Source organism: Pinus tabuliformis, chromosome 6 (assembly GCF_031772625.1).
Source record: "Pinus tabuliformis cultivar Carrire ecotype Pingquan chromosome 6, CPIR1, whole genome shotgun sequence".
Lineage (NCBI taxonomy): Eukaryota > Viridiplantae > Streptophyta > Pinopsida > Pinales > Pinaceae > Pinus > Pinus tabuliformis.
The window spans coordinates 1,027,355,375-1,027,373,428 of NC_142292.1; the positions used below are offsets into that span (position 1 = coordinate 1,027,355,375).

The 18,054-nt window shown below is 37.3% G+C and overlaps 1 protein-coding gene across 1 annotated transcript; it reads left to right on the plus strand.

Moving 5' to 3' along the window:
- Positions 1 to 586: 586 nt before the first annotated feature.
- LOC149262499 (kunitz type trypsin inhibitor 104-like) lies at positions 587 to 1,730 on the plus strand. Its single transcript, XM_089385028.1, has 2 exons — positions 587 to 676; positions 812 to 1,730. Exons 1-2 carry the CDS (start codon positions 657 to 659, stop codon positions 1,443 to 1,445), a joined length of 654 nt encoding a protein of 217 aa, XP_089241154.1. The 5' UTR covers positions 587 to 656; the 3' UTR covers positions 1,446 to 1,730.
- The last annotated feature ends 16,324 nt before the right edge of the window (positions 1,731 to 18,054 follow it).

An 18,054-nucleotide genomic window follows, 5' to 3' on the forward strand; every position in this document is an offset into this window, starting at 1 on the left:
TGATAGCATAAAATAACATTCTCACCATGTTATCCTGATCCTGTCGTAATGGAGTACACGGTTGGATACTTCTAGGTTTGCTTGGCTGCTAAAATATCGGCCAACTTTGGCTGGTGTTAATTCATTTTGACATTCTGGGAAGCCGACTCTAAATTTCTTTTGGATGGCGATAGCTGCTCCTTATCTCCTTTGATTTCTTTGTGGATAAGTGATGACAAAACAATGAAGAATGCAGGGATTTTGAAAACACAAGATCTCTGGTTCCTATCAACAGCACGTGCATGCCTTGAACGGAGAAGCCGTATGCATATAGGTGAACCGAATAACTTAACTTCAGCTTGGAGGTCAGGGAAGTTGATAATTCAAATGACAATAAAGTATAGAGTTGGAATTGGATCCAAAGATGTGCAGTACTAGAAAATTCAAAGTCCAAAATGGGAGCTTGAGTATTAATTTTTTAGCATCTACAGCTGGCAATAGTAATCCAGCTAATTGCATTATCTTAATGTTTACTCCAGCACTCCTTTTTGTGTCTATATATATACCTCTGAAGATGATGCATGTGAATATAGTTTGTTGATATATATATCGTTAAGCCTTGTGAGCATTTGAAGATCAATAAAAGTACAACCACAATCAGAGGAGTTGCAATCGCTATGGCTTCTACATCAGCCTGGTATTTACTGTCGCCCTATCTTGATTCTTACTGATCTTTATGGACTGATACAACAATAATTAGTTATGCTTGGCGTTATAATTTGTGACTTACTAAGGTGCTAATTTGTTTTTTTTTGTGTAAAGCTGGAAACAGGGGAACGAGAAGAAGGATGATGTTGTTGATGCAAATGGTAGCAGGGGCTGCATTTATGTTGTTCATTAATCTACCCTTGCATGTGCAGGGTGCTGTGGAAACGGACCGCCCAAATGTGGTTGATGCCAAGGGGCATCCTGTGCTGGTGGGCGAAGAATATTACGTTTTACCGGCTGTAGCTGGCAGTGGCGGTGGGTTGGGACTGAAGCTGCGCGTGAACAACAGCTGCCCATTGTATGTGGAGCAGCAGAATTCTGTGAAATCGAGGGGACTTCCTGTGGTGTTCAGGCCTGCTCAGGGTCAGCGGGTAAACTATTCGTCCGTAATTGTGCAACAGCACGTCAATCTGAACGTTAACTTTGCCGCTGTTACTACTTGCGTTCAATCCACTGAGTGGTCTGTCGGGAATGATGCGAATACCTCCAAACGTTTCATCAAAGCTTCGGACGCCTCTTCGTTATTTCAGATGGTAAAGGCGATTGAGGGAGATGGTTACAATCTGTATTTCTGCCCTTGCAATTGCAGACTTGTCTGTACCAAAGTTGGAATTTATGTTGACAGTGATGAGAACAGGTGGTTGATTATTGATAATTCGGCAGAGGCTCTGCGTGTTCAATTTCACAAGAAAGAATGAGAGACACCGCATGCGTGTGGGTGAATAAAAACGGCGTGTTGGTGTCGTTAGTGATGTATGAGCGATAAAATAATATTATCAGCAGTTTCTCTTCCATGTGGACGTCCGGAGGATGACCATGAAGTCTTTCTCTCCACTCATACGTTTAGCTATAATAAGGAGAACTTCTTCAATTAAAATCTATTATCATAATTACTTTGCCTTCACGCTCAGATTCTCTTGGTTGGCACCGTGTCCTATTTGTTTCAATGAGAAACACTAACTCACCACCTTGTCTTTGTTTAACTTTCCTATAGACTTGAGTCTAAATTATATTGGTTAAGTCTTATTGTTTCACCATATTATTATATTGGGTGTATATAGGGTTTTGGATAGAACATATTTGGTACTTCTGCAATTAACATGGATTGGATAGTTTTGCAACACTCACTCACCCCTTTGTAGTTTATTTAACCTTCATATCTAATTTAACATAGATTTGATATTTCTGCAATTAATAGGAGTTTAGTGGGTTCCATTGGGTTTTAGTTATAGGATATCACATCCAACCTTTTTTTCCGGACAAAGAAGAAACTACTAACAAAATTTATATAGAGCATATTTTATAATGTATTCAAGTTTCGGAGTACATCCTAATCAACAAAATATGTCCCATTGGCATATCTAAAACTAGCTATGCTTAGCCATATCCATGTTTAGATTTTGTCACTCAAACAACATACAAATAGAAAGCCATACAAAAAAACTCTAATGAAGACAAAATATATCCACAACATGTGAAACATTGGCTTATGAGTAGTGGATCTTCCTAGATCCCTAAAGAGCATTGTCTATGAAAGACGAGTATAAGATCTTCTTAGGAAATTGGATGTCCCTCCTTAGGCAGTGCATCTACAATGTCATTCCGCTCCCTGTAAATATGAGTGAAATTCACCCCCTAAAAAAGTGTCACCATCCTTCGAATTCTTTGTTGCTAGTTTGTGAGTAATGGAGGTTTGAAAGTAGATCGCTCTGTAACCCACTCAATAATCACCTTAGAATCTCTAAATATCTCCAAAGACTCTGTAGATAACCACTTTGCACAATATAATAAACCCCATAAAGGAATAATCTTTGCATGGGTGTTGGATTCTTCACTCCCATGCCAATAGAAATGATAATGTGTATCAAGGGCAATAAGAATATGTGTACCACAACCACACATGGCTACCCCATCAAAATAGCTTCTCTGACATGACATCCAACCTTTATAACATCATCTCTTATATCTATATAATATTATAGATAAGTTTTGGTTATTCAAAATTAATAAGTATTATTTATAATTTATAAAGTATAAGAAAGAAAACCATTTCAAAAGTTATATGAGTAATATGATGAATAAAGCCAATAATAATAATAAAAAAACAAAGTCTAATTGAGAATATTAAAAAAATAATGGAATTATATAATTAATAATAAATAGATTGTAAATTAATTGACATAATGTTGGAGATTTAGTCTAAGCCTAGGCACAACATCTTTTCAATGAAGGGCAAGACCAATACTGTTGTAATATCCTTGGAATATGCCTCACTCTTTTTTTTTTACTTAGTTAATATGTGTTCTAGAATTATGTTTAACAGTTAACCAAAATCATTCATGATATACAATTACACCACATCTTATAAGGTACAACGTGAGGTGTGATGGGTTACGTGACTCGACCTAACACCCAAAGTAATATTTATAGATTCAAGATTTACAAGTTTGGCACAATTGCCTTTACAACAAGAAATTTGGCACATGCTATGTACAAATTTTTCCCACAACCAAACCAAATTTTCCCCAAGTGAGTTGACACAGATGCTCACCTAGTTCCCCTACATGAGTAGTGCACACCTCCACTAGGCATAAGACATTCCACACCATCATCGTGCATTCTTCCTTTTTGTGGCTTGCAACTCGACCTATGGTCTACAACTCATGTTCACCTCTAAACATCTCATTTCATCTCTCATTGTGCACTCTACAATGTTTGTGTCAATTTGCAATTGCTTTTTCCTTGTGTGACTCTCCATTCATCCATCTATTTTTTATATGTTACACACTCCCATTTCCATTAAACGGTCATGCCTTTTAGCATACCGATGCTGATGTGTGTATGTTATACACACGCTTCTTGACATACCACAATTGACATGTTCCATGTTACACGCCTACTGAAAAATCCCAACTTTAGTTCCAACTCACATGATGCACCCATGCCAACTACACACCAACTCGCTCTTTTTCCCACACATGCCTCCTAGCTCACCCAAATTAACTCACTTACTCGATATTGTGTGCCCACAAGGTGTGACCATGCCCAACCACTTGTGATGGACATGCAACAACTAGACACCTCGTCACTGCATATAGCTAACAAGTGGAACAAGTACCCTATATGTTTGGTTTGGATGAGATTTTTCCATGGTGTGTCATGGGTGGTATAAGAAAGTACTAGGTCCAAGCTCTAGTGGGCTCACATCCTCCCCCACCCAAGGTCATTGTTGCCCTAAGAAATTACGGTTGAAGTCCATAATACTTCTCCTCGAACTCATGGACCTTATGTCCCATTTCCACAATGACTCCTTATACTCCCAAACATTTTCTTTTTCTAGTGCATTAGTTTTTGCCAATACTTGCAATCTTGTACCCTAGGATCTCCTCAATCTTCATCTCAAGAAATCAACAATCAAGGTAAGTTCACATGATGAATCAACTCTACTTGTGTCATCCATTTCTACTCGACATGGTCTTAACTAACTAATATGGAAGACATGCTAATGGAATTTCAAGTGAAATGGAAGCTCCAACATGTATGTGACATCTATGATCCTATCAAGAACCTTGAATGGGACCTCAAACCTCTGCACTAGCAATGAAGACATCATAGTGAGTGTCATGAATTATTCCCTACTTAGTCTAATGAAGACCAAATCTCCCAAGTTGAATTTTGCATCACATATCTCAGAGTTGACCACTACTTAATTCTATCAATTGTACCAGTCAAATGCACTCTACCCGATTCCAACCTATTATGCAAACTCATCATGAAACCTAAGGCTAATGGAATCCTCCCAAAATATACATGCATCATTGTAGAGTCTCCAAAATGTCTTCAAAATATCATTCACTTTCACCTTTATCACCACCATTTCACTCACATGTCGCAACTCCATAGCCATATAATCTTTCATTAGCCTCCATTTTTATGATTACATGGGGTTACCTTTGTGTTTTCCAAAAGCTAATGATTTCTAGTATTTTAAGTGAATTTATGGTTAAAACTTTGAAAAATTACATATAATTTCTAATACTTAAAAGTGGCTTCAGTTTCATGACATGTGTAGGTCATTTGGAAGCTTCCAAGGCACCCTTATGTGGGCTCCAATGCTCAAATTCGAATTCCCTTCAAGATATGGAAGAAGATTTGGATAAAGGTCAAAGAATATGTGTGTCTCATCATTACCTATTTGAGTTGTAACTCTATGAGATTTTCTAGTGATATAGGGAGAGAATAATGGACCTCCATTAATGAGGTAGCTTCTTATGTTTTTGTATAGATAGGAGAGCCTCCTCCTTTCAAAGGCATGTGTAAAGTTGGAGATACTCAAGTGGAAACTTAAGATTACGTATGTTTTTAATGGAATTTAGATTTAGCACTATGCTCATAAGTGATGTTCGCCTTGATTGGTAATGCTTACACTAGGAGCCTCTCAACTTACCATCTCTCATACTTTTGGATTGGCCACCTACAATGTGTGAGATTTATTGTTTTTTCGATGTATTGCTTTCATAGATTAAGATTTATTTCTTTCACATCTTTTCATGTGTGAGAGGTTAAGAGTGATTGTTTTTATTTACGTTCCTACCTAAAGGTTAAGAGCGATTGTTTTTATTTTCTTTCCTATCTAGAAGTTAAGGGAAATTGTTTTTATTTGCTTTCATATCTTTTCCTGTGTGAGAGATTAAGAATGATTGTTTTTTCTTTAATTTCATGTCACATGGTTTTGATTATTCATTTCATAAGATCCTGATTTGATAATGCACACATGATCCCTTAGAATAGATTTCATTTCATGAAATTTCAATTCCGCGCGCTGTACTATAATTGTACTATAATTTCTTTTGAATTGAGTTTTGAATTAGAATAGGTGAATTTGGTTTGTCCTTATTTGGTTTTGTAGCTAGATTGATATAAATTGAAAGTTAATTTCTAGCATATACATTGCACGCACAATTCGCAAGTTTTACGAAACTCTCGGGTTGACAATTAAATGATAGGTAATTGATTTTCCTCAACAATCACCGAATGTGACATCATAGGTTTCTATGAATTTTCAACTCTAATGGAAAGAAACCTATGACTAAACTCTTCAAAAAGTTATAGTTAATCTACACTGCATCCAACAAATCTAACTAATTTGTCTAATTAGATTTTACATAGTGCCTCAAATATTCCTTTTGTACTCCATTGATTTTCTCTGTTTTCCTACCCATTTGAGGATGAAATATAGAACTTTGCGGCAACTTCATACTGACAAGGTTGAGCAAATAGGTTGAAAACTTCCCATTGGACCTTGTATTCTAATTTTACAAAATGTTTAATGAAAGGCCCCAATACTTCATTATATTCTTGAAAATCGTTTGTACCATCTTCCCCATTTTATGAGTAATGTTCAATGGAATGAAGACCAAATACTTGGAAAAAATATCAAACACGACCATGATACTACTGTACCCCTATGCCAGCCAAAGCTATGTGATGAATTCCATCGCAACACACATCCATAGTCTCTTCAAAATTGGTAAATGCTATATAAGTCTATCTATAGTTTGATCTCAGGTTTGTTTCACTTATAAATAATACAAGTCTAGACATATTCCTCAAGATCTCACCTCATATGCTCCCAAAATAATCCTCTCTCTAGTAATTCTAGTGTTATTAATTTCCTTGGGTGGCTATCAAAAGGTGGTTCATGACATTCCTCCAATAGCTACTTATGGAGACTAGTTGCCTTGTGTTCATAGACGCACTCACCAAAATGCAAGAATTCATTGCGAATCCTAAAATTCCTCGTCTTTCTTTCCTACACTTACTTCATAATGTTCTTAACAATTAGATCACCCTATAAGCAATCTCTAATATTGCTCTACAACTCCTCTAATATCTAAATATGACTCATGCCTAATGTAGGAAACTCCTCCTCATGTGTAGCGAGTTGTTGCTTTTTACTCAAGGTATCTACCACTGTAATGCGATGGCATGGCCTATATGCAATGAAGATGTCAATCTTTTCGAAGGAATCATACTAATGAGCTGGTTTAGGGACACCTTACACTTGATCATGAGTAACGCGTTGTAATGCTTGTTCATATTAACCATAATTTTCCTTCCCAATAAGAAATTCCTCCATTCCTATAGACATTGAACTATTGTGGTCATCTCCTTCTCATGAAATAGGTATCTCCACTCCCAAGCCTATAACTTATTACTCTTAAAACCTACAGGAATATTCCCCTTTAGTGTAAAAAATGCTCCAATGGAAAACTCCAATTCACTTGTTTATACCTGGAATGATTGGTTAAAATATGGTAGCTATAATAGTGGGGCTATGAATATCCTATGTTTAAGCTCCTCAAACACAAGCTTGCTCTTCTTTTTATATCTCCATGATCTCTATTTCCTCAACAAGTTATTGAGTGGCATGGTGATCATAGAGTATCCCTCCAAAATATCATATAGTAGTTGGTCAATGCTAGGAATACCCTCACATCATACAAACTGGATGGTTTTTCTTATTCTTTGATTGTCTTAACCTTCATGGGGTCCATACGAATACATATCTATCCAATCATATTGCATGGAAATGGTATCTCAATCTGAAAAAAAAATAAAAAATATTTCTTCTTCAAGTACAATTGATGCTCCTTTAGTGCCTCAAATACTGCTGTTGAATTCTTTTTTTCCCTTCCATACACCCATTTTACACCACAATGTGATCAAAGTACACCACAATGAACTTGTCCAAGAAGGGATGGACAAGGAATCATCATGAACTCAAAGTTGCCATACCTCGTCACCATGGTCATCTTTGCCTCATCTCCCTCAACAATCCACACAAGATAATATCCCTATCTCAAATCTAGCTTTGTGAACACTATGACCTTAGAAAATTATCCAAAAAAAATTCTACAAGTGGTGGTGGATATTGATTGTTCATTATATACTTGTTTAATACTCTGTAATCAAGGAACATCCTCAACTTTGTTGTTACTATTTTTTTTTGGCATAGAAGTGGAGCACCATACAAGGATTGTGCACAATGTATGAAACCTACATTGATCAATTCCATCAACTGATGCCCTATCTCCTCCAACTCAGGCCTAGATAGTCAATAAGGATCTCTTTCAAATGGTTACATCCATGGGCCTAGCTCTATACAATGGTTAATGGTCCACCCATGTAGGAGAACTTTTAGAAACACATTTGGAATCTAGATTTCAAAAGCATAAAATGAGTTAGAAATATATAGTGGAATAGGCATCCCACTCCATCATTTTCAACCTCTCCAATTAATACTACATAAAATTATGATCCTTGGCATTGTGATTTCCTCTTCTTCCTCAATTATGTAGAGACACAATGCAGCTCTTGTCCTAGATTCCATGCAATCATTACTACGACACACATCCTATGCTCTCCATGTATACTCAACTTATTTAATCATGGTATCAAATCAACCATTCCTCCTAATAAATTGCTACACTAATATAACCTCAAATTCATCCATCGAAAACATAGAAAAGCTCACACGTGCATGCCACCCACCTATATTTGTAACATTGAGGTAACATTTTTTATTTCCTTCACCTTGGAATTGATTGCATTCATCATAACCTTGCTTGTATTTGATTTCAGCCCATGTTCCTCTACCACATCTATCCTCACAAAATTATGTGATGCATCTATGTCCACAAGTGCTTGGACCATCATTTAGTTGATCACGATCTCCAAAAAATACAACTTGTGCATATTCTTGTTTTGTTTTCCACCCATGATACTAATCTCATAAGTGATAGATCATATGAAAAATAATATAAATCAAACCCAACATACCTCTATGATCACACCTTCCATTGAAACTTGTGTTCTTTCTTTTTGTTTAGCTACATGTGACAACCATCTTCATCTCGAACAATAGTTGAGTTAGCTCCACAAATTGTTTTTGATTCATTGTCATTTTTATCTAATATGACCTATCATGATATTAGAGGACTTATCTAGGCCTGGGTGCACTGACATCCTCTAGGCATGTGATACCAATGTTTCTCCTACCAAGGGCAGGACAAACAAAGTCATAATTGACTTGGACTATGCCTCACTTTTATTTATCTTGGTACATATTTAATATGTGTTCCATAATTATGTTTATCACTTAACCAAAATTATGTAGGATATATAATTACACCACATGATATAAGGTACAACAAAATATATTACTAGTTGCCTAAATTAGTTTAACAACCTGCTAATGGGCTAAAATGTACCGCCAATAACTAAGGGGGTCTCCCTGGTGTGAAGTCCCAATTAGACCTCACACCATTTGGTATAGGAACCCCATTTCGTTTGTGGGAACGAATACCACCATAAATCCTTCTAATCTTGGCTGTCAAATGATAAGGTGTTGAAGTGGGGACAAGCGTAAAATGACCTGAAAGTGAAACAAGAATTGGCCCAACAATAAAAAATACAAACAAAGATACAAATAAGTCTTAGCAAAAGTAAGAAGAGGTATTCCCTAAGAGGGATCAATGAGCTAAAACCCAGTTAGACATACAATAAACAAGAACAAACCAAAAGTTAATTACAAAATAGTTCGCAATAGATCACTTACAAGGCAAGAAATAAGTAAACACAGATTCAAAAGAAAAACATACATGCAATCACTATGAATTAGTTCAAAACATATTACGTATATCATGGCACACATACAAATATAGTGAAGTATTAGGGAGCCAATACAACCACCATGAGTAAGCATGGGAATCAGTGTCAAATAAAGAGAACATCTTATTAATGTTTCTACAACTTCAAGTACATAACTAGCAATTGGTCAAAACCCAATAGTGGAACATGGGTTGCTCATAACATTTCCCAATACAAAACTCTATCCTCATTAAAACTCCATCTACTAGCTACCAAGGGCTGAGTGGCTATAGATCTCAAGCGTCAATCCACTATCTAATCCTAGCCTCAACTCAACTGCTAAACTCCCCTTTCCACCTGAGGCATGAGGGCACATTTATAGAGGTCAGGTGACTGTTCACCTACAGGGACCTTTGACCTTCCCTCACGCCCTTTCACCTACCATCATGACTCTTGAGCTTATCCACTTCTTTCTTAATCTAAAATGATTATTACATGCTTACATCAGTCCTAACATAACTATTGATGTAATGGTGGGTGATATTTACATTACGATGAAGGAGAGAGAGGGAATGATGTAGAGGGTTATTGGAAACCCTAGAATGCTTGTTGCCCATATGTCACAATGATGCATATGCTTGGTCCTGGAACCAACCTTTTTTCTTGCCACTATGCTTCGCTCACATTCATCAATCCTCTAGTGATGTGCCTTGGAGTTTATTGAGAGGTTCTTGGAGCTTGCAAGGGACCATCTGGCTTACTATGCAAGCTTCATGATAAATCCTAAATCTTCTGCATAGACCAACACCTTGCTACCTTCCTTCTGGCTTGGAGCTGGCTTGACTTCAATATCTGTTAGATATCATTCTGGGATTCAATTGCCTTAAGTAGGTCATTCACACATGACCATTTCCATGAGAGGTAGTCATAACTGACTAATTTCTCATGATTTCTGAATAGTTCACTTAGCACTCATTGCAATGGGTGATGCTCATAGGGGTGAAGAAGTGGGATTGAAACTAGTGAAATGAATCACATAGCATCAATGATCACTCCTGGGGCTTGCACCCGGTAACCAAGACTTAAATTCACTGTGTAAACCCCCTAGTAATTAAATTCAAAAAGAGTGAAGGGATATCTACATGAAAGATTCATGAGGCAAAATACTTGCTAAGGTTTTGTAAATGGGGTAGCAAGCTAAGTGGGATTGATTGTGGGGAAAACTCCACAGTTAAGCACGCTTGAGCTAGAGATGATCCGGGATGGGTGACCTCCTGGGAAGTCTTGGTTACTGGGTGCAAGCCTCAGAAGTGATGATTGATGCTATGTGATTCATTTCACTAGTTTCAATCCCAGTTCTTCACCCCTGTGAGCATCACCCGATGCAATGAGTGTTAAGTGAAATATTCAAAAATCATGAGAAATTAGTGAGTTATGACTACCTCTAATGGAAATGGTCATACGTGAATGACTTATTTAACACAGTTGAATCCAAAAATGATATCTAATATAATGCACTACATAAACCCCCTAATACTTAAATTCAATATCTGTTGTTGACTAGGATCATGCAGTTCCGCAACATCTATCCCTTGGGTCATTTTAGCAACCAATTCGGCTTAAGTGTCTGCATAAATGGCATGGATTTTCCTTCACAACTTCAATCCTACACATGTACACAATCATCAATTAAGCATCAAGACAAATGTACTCTGATGAAATATAAGAAATAAATATCACAATTAATAATGAGCAAGAATTCTTAGCCTTGAAATTGCTTGCAATTTCATGGTCACAAATTTGTGCATTGATATGCTCCATGTCTTGGCACCAAGGTGGCACCAATTGTTGCTTTCCTTGAGTGGTCAGATTATTATTGTTATATCATCTTTCACGCTCCTTTTCATCCTTGTCGCACATGCTGGGAATTGTTACATTGCATTGTTTTTAAACATTTGCAAAGGTGTTAAGTAAAATTCCTTGGCCATTGCCATTGAATAACATGACCCTTTGCAACCTTCGAACCTTGCACTACCTGAATAATATTTGTGGATGCACAACGTATTTATGAAACCCGAGGTTAGCATGATTTCTTCTTGAGCCTACACCCATCATCAACACTCACCATTATGCTTCTCATGCCATGTTTCTGGAGGTGAGTGGATACCTTTCCTTTTTTTTGTAGTCATGAACCATTCCAAATTCCTCCTTGAATGTGTATCATTTGTTCTCTTATCCAGAAAATAAGAAGGACTTGGCGCTATCGTGGTGATTGTTCATGGGCACCGATGTTGCTTTGTCACTCGACAAATTACTTCAGGCTCTTGGGGAAAATAATGCTTGGCAAAATGCTTCCAAGGTAGGGATTTCACATGAATTGAGTCAACATTTCCTTTTACCCTTTTCATGCCATATACCTCCAAAACTCAATTGTGTATGTTGTGTTAAGGTTTGGATAATTGCTCAGTGTGTTGATTTTTCATTATATTCTACCTTCTTGAAAAAGACAGTGGCAATAACATCTCATTTGGTCACATAGTCACTCAAGGGGATGGGTCACACTAGTTGTTAGATCATTCAAACATGATTTTGCGACCTAGCGACTTGGGAGAGATTGCATAGTTGCATTGAGGAAAGTCACATCCATTATGAAATTTTTCAGGCTCGATTTTGCAACCCAACAGCATGGGAGAGGTCGCAGAGTTGTGTTGAGGGAAAGTCACATCTTATGGCTACATGCTAGAATGTGACTCATCAACTTCAGTGGATGCTCGATTCACGAAGGGTCGCATGGTCACATACATCAAGGTCGCATCATTCTCGCATTTGTTTGAGGCTACCAAATTGTGATCCTACGACTAGGAGAGGTAGCAATTAGAGTTTCATCTCTGAGCATCATCCCGTGTGACTTTGTGATTGGTCTAGTTACTATGATGGTCCAGTCATAGTTTCAATATACTTGACAAAACAATTATTAGAGCGTGATGCAACCCTTTGTTGGCCCTTTGTCCTTCACACATTATCACATTGCTTGCAGTAAAAGTGGCCATAAATATTCAATGTTATCGCTCTAGAATGTACAACATGCATGTTCTTTTGATACCAAAATATACACAATTCCATCACACCATTTAGTCGAAAACAAAATATCTTTTATCGTTTGATTCCCATACGTTGAGTGTGGCCTCTCTAAGATTTTAGATCTCCTTTTCTTGATGGTTGAAACCATGCGATGTTTGGGGTTCCACTCCATTGAAAGGGATCATAATTTTCTTTTCCAATCCATATTATTGTTATTAACCTGCTAAAGGTGGTTATAAATCTACTCCTTTAACAAAGAATACTCTGCCCACTTTCTAGCTAGATCTCAAAATTAAAGGAGTGTCGCAGGAATAGACTTATTGTTACCTAACGACACTGACTATATTTGATATTTGTCTAGAATTGGATATGCAATAAGAGGTTCCACTTGAGGATATGGACACAAGTGAAGGGAAGTTGGGCGCTCCATATAGGATATGGGGAACAAGCTTGATATCCATCTGATTCTACAACTAAAATTGGAATTGGATCAGGAATTGGATACAAATATACAATTAAATATCGATCTCAGTCGATTATGGTGCCCACCTTTTCCCCTATATTATGTGGGACTTTATAAAATCTTCCAGTCACATAGCATGAGACTAATGGCTTATACATAACACGTCTGTCTAGAAGAATGATTTGGCTTTAATGTTGTGGTTGTGGTCCTCAATGCATTTTGCAATGGGCTGTCATTTATACCCCAATAAAATCTCTACTGCACTTCCTTCCAATGTTCTTATTAAATGAGCCCCTCGACACATTGTATATGGTGCTTCAATTTGTAATGAGAGTTGGTGCCATTCGTCATAACCTTGGTTGCATGATGCTTTCCCTCTAGCGTTGCTCCATCACTTTCTTTCTACAAAATGATCCCAAAACCATTCTAATTCAACCCCCACATTATTATATGTGTTGATTGCAACAAAAATTTACATGCTACTTATAAATCAAGCTCCCACCACACCATGTAAATAAAAGGAATCATTCTCGATGTTTAGATTCTCAATGTTTGGTTTAATGTGATCCTTTGTTATCATATCCAAGATAACTTTGTTTAAGCTCCTGCAAGGAAAACCAAAATATATCATTATTTTACTATCCATCAATTTTGCATGTGACAACCATACAACCAAATAAGTAATGAAGCAACCAAGGTAAGGTATCATCAATTATATTGGTCAAACAAAAGATGTTTGGATTTGAAAACAACTCAAGGTTCTAGCACTTTAGAGGGCCTATTGATTTCGGGCAACCATGTTGTTATGCGATGCCCAAGGTGATGTCACACTTATAGGGCAAACACCTGGAAGTGTTTGTAATCATTCATCCTAGAGAGTGAGGATTAATTCAAAGCAGGGTTGGATCTTCAATCACCTAAGTGCTAGGGTTACAAGGGTGCAAGGGAAAGATATCATTCTCATCAAACTTAATGCACATGCTAAGATGGGGAGCTAAACATGGACCTAGGGGAGTATGAAATGCAATGACTCTTACCATGATGTTATGCCATACCATCAGAGTGCACACTTAGAGGTGTATGAATTAGGTTAAATCATGAAGGGAACCATTCTTGTGCCAATTTAGGGTTTCTCCCCAAACCCTAGTATGGTTAATATAATGAAAGCCAGATTGGAGTCTTGTCTGCCCACACATGGTGCCGCCATAGATTGAAAGGAATATTACATAGGGATAATCTCTGAAGTCATGGGAAAGACATCATACTTCCAAAACCCTAATGCAATGGTAGGGTCAATGCGTGAGATAAGGCATGACAAAATAATGTTATATATATCATACTATGTCATGGGTGAGTGCATCGATAGGGTCTGATAAGAACAAGCCATGTGGGGATTAGCCAATCAACAACTGGAGCATCCCTTAATGGCTTGAGGCGAGTAGAGGGGGACCCAAAATTTTAGATATGCCCAAAAATTTTGGGTGGTGTTGTAGCAGCTACAACAATTGGTGAACCACTGGTAGAATCCAGTATCTCTGCCAACATCCCTATAATAGTTCAAGTCTAGATAATGATGCAAGGGAATATTAAAGAGTCACTATGGGTACCTCATGCATTACCATTAACCTTTATATATACACCTTCCCTTTGTGTCTCATCTAGGTCTTGTTGGTTGGTAAGCACCCAATTAGAAGTTCATGCATGCCAATAGTTGATAATGATGAAAAGAATGAGGTAGAGGGCTTATTGTATTCATAATTTTTTTAAATAAATTTATTGCGTTACTCTGCTACCAACAGTCTTAGACATTACCGTGATAGAGTCACTTGAAGAAATCACCGACGTTGCTCCACTACCAGCAAGCCCGGTTAGTTTCCCCACGGAGTCGTTTCATCACCTCTCTATGCAGGAAGTATTTCTCGATCCTTTACCCTTAATTTAATTTAATTTTCTTTGATGTGTGAATTTGAACTTATTACTTGGCATTCATTGCACCAGGGTGGATGAGGGATCCCAACTTATTTTATGAGCACGAGAGGGTTTTTCATTTTCGATAGAAACTAAAACATATTTTGATTTAGGTTTTCCCTCATGCCAAGCTTCCACATCTCATCTCTAGTTAAAAATAGAACAATGAAAACAAGCCAATGAAACATTCAAGACCATGCTGAGCACAAGGTTCAATCTATGGGTATAGGTCATTTAATTTGATTAGGGTTCCCCACATGCAATCTGTACTTAATTTCCTTTTTGATAAGTTAGATTCATAGGAGGGATATCCAGGATGTAACTTTGATGCCTAGTTCTAAGAGAAGCTACCTCTTGGAGTAACTATCATAACCACACTTGATCATTAGGGTTAGGGTTTTAATATTAGGGTAAGCATGACCATGTTACCATATTAGGGTATCAACATGTGCGAGGAGGCCAAGAAATATTCCTTTAGGGCTTGAGAATGTGCAAAGAGATGTGAGAAAGTTATTCACAGTACCAAAGGTCTGAAAGCTTCAAGTTCATGAAGGCTCATGTAGTGGTATGTAACATAGGGTGAACTACTAGGCTAGGTCAAAGGTGATTGTATGCTAAGCAAGAGGAAATATTCATGATGTAATACATCAGACAGGGCTTATGATGCAATGTAATGCTATGTGCAAAAGAGATTAACTAATTGTAGATAAAATAACCATGCAAAGATGTTATGCATGCTATGCAGCAACAAGCAATGCAAGAATTTGAATGCAAGCCAATGGAAAATTGAAATGTAGGAAACTACACTACCTACAGTAAGGAAAACCAAACATAACAAATTTAAACCCTAAACAAAAATGATAAGGAGAAAACCTTAATCAGAAAATTAATAAGCGAAGCCTAAAAGCTAACTAGTCTAAACCCTAAATCCTAATTTAACCAGAGAGGAAGTCGAGTTATGTGAAATCAAACATCCAATGCAGCCGCCACATCAATTCCTGACCTACAAAAACAAATATGACAATGATTAGAATCTATAAAAATAACTTCATAAAAGACAAAATTCGCACCTATGAAATATGCACAATAGCAAGAAGGTCGTGTCTACTTATAGGAAAATGTGCAAGAAAAGACCATTGAAGGAAACCCAATCCTCGTAAACAGAATCACAAACATGAAATGTATAGTCATCCAACCATGACATACATCCATTCATTCTTAACCCTAAATCCGATGTAATTAAAGAAAGATGTTTCCTGCTAGTAGGGGAATCCACTAGATAAGATCGTTCAATCCAATCAACAAACTTATCATGATATGGAGGATGATCGAATTGATGCCTCTAAAAAGAGGGGTTTTCGCTGGGTGTAACTGGGATACCAGATGATCTAGGAGGATCTTGTTAGATCAGTTACCAATGTTGGTTCATCGTCAACATGTAGTTCTGGGCAGCGTTCAATCTTCATCAGTAGTGTTTCGTTCAGTGGTGTGCTTTATGGGTTTGATGTCACATTGTGACAAATTATTGTAAAACTATTTTTTTATGATGTACAAAAGTCTAAAGACTTCTATATTGTACTAAAAAAACTAAGCCTAACACCTAGCTCTACATACCTATGGTGGAAAAACCTTAACCTACACCTAGGTACCTAAACCCTAACACTACAACCTTTCGGCCATGGTGCAACAATTAATACATTGTAAAAACATTACAAACAACCCACAGGTCTCTAACCGCCAGCTTAAAACAACGTCGGAACTGCGAGGGGTTAAGGCTCATGTGAGCGGATATGTTAACCGCAATTAGCCTTCACCACGAGTGGGGATAGCAGTTGGCGGAGTTGCATTAACCATGTCAGGTGTGACGAGAAACAAGGATGTCATCACACAATTAGTGTAACCATAACAGTTTCTGCAACGTTGGACGAATGGGATGTTCACATAACACTGTCACTGTTAACCAACCGAAATCATTGGGTGGATAAACAATGGATGTTAAACAATGGTTAGACCACCCTTTTCACATGTGGGCAGTCAACCTCCTCCACCCAGTCAGTAAGAAGCCAGTGGTTCATTTTATTATAAAGTTTAAAAATGGGTTTTTGTTATGAAGTTTTTTAAATATTAATTCGAAGTCCATGAACCTAATCCTAGGTGTCATCTCATGACTAGAACGAGACTCAAAACAACCGTAGAATGTAGCTTGTCCATCCCAAATTCAGCCTAAGGGCACTACATGGGTACATCAATATAATAAGTGGGTTGTACTAATAACAATAAGCGGTTACACTAGTAGTATAGGGGCCTAACATGCCCCTCTCCTTCAAAAAGTGTTGTCCTCAATGCTTGAGTAGTTCTTGATGCTTCTATATAAAATTCTTGTCCTCCCATGTGGAATCTTTAGCGGGTAAGTTCTTCCACTTGATGAGATACTCTGAAATTGATCAATTTCGTAGCTCTTGGGTTCTTGCTTCTGTGACTACTCCAGGTTCCAATATGATTTTTCCTTCCTCTTCAATTTCTCACAATATTGTTTGAATTGGGATCTTTTGCAACTTTTGAATAAGTGTCCATACTTCTTCGTCCTTCTTCCATTCATCCCTTGCTTCATTTATCCAATATGGTTGGATAATAGAAATAGCACAAAACAATGCTTCCACATCCTCATCCTTTGTTGAGAGTGCATCTGCAACAAAATTTTTCTTCCATTTTCTATAGATGATGTCAAAGTCATAACCCAACATATTTGTGACACATGTTTTCTGTTCTTCTAAAGATAATAGTTGTTCTAAAAAGTATTTAAGACTATCATGATCCATTTTTACCTTGAAGAGTCTTCCCATTCGGTAAGGTCACCATTTTTTAAGTGGATGTAGTATTGCCAACATTTCCTTCTCATAAATAGCTTGCTTTAGATGTAGCAGTAAAAATACCCAATCACCTACATCAAAACATTTTTCACTACGATGTTGATCTACCTGTTGTTTCATTTGATTTTGCACCGAAGTGGTGTTATCCTTTAAAAGTTGGAGAACTTGTTGTTGATGCTCGATGTGATCTTTCATTGCTTGAACCTTTTTCTTCTTGATATGTCCTTCTATCTCTAGAGTTTGACGAGTGGTAATTTCTTCCAATCCTTTAGA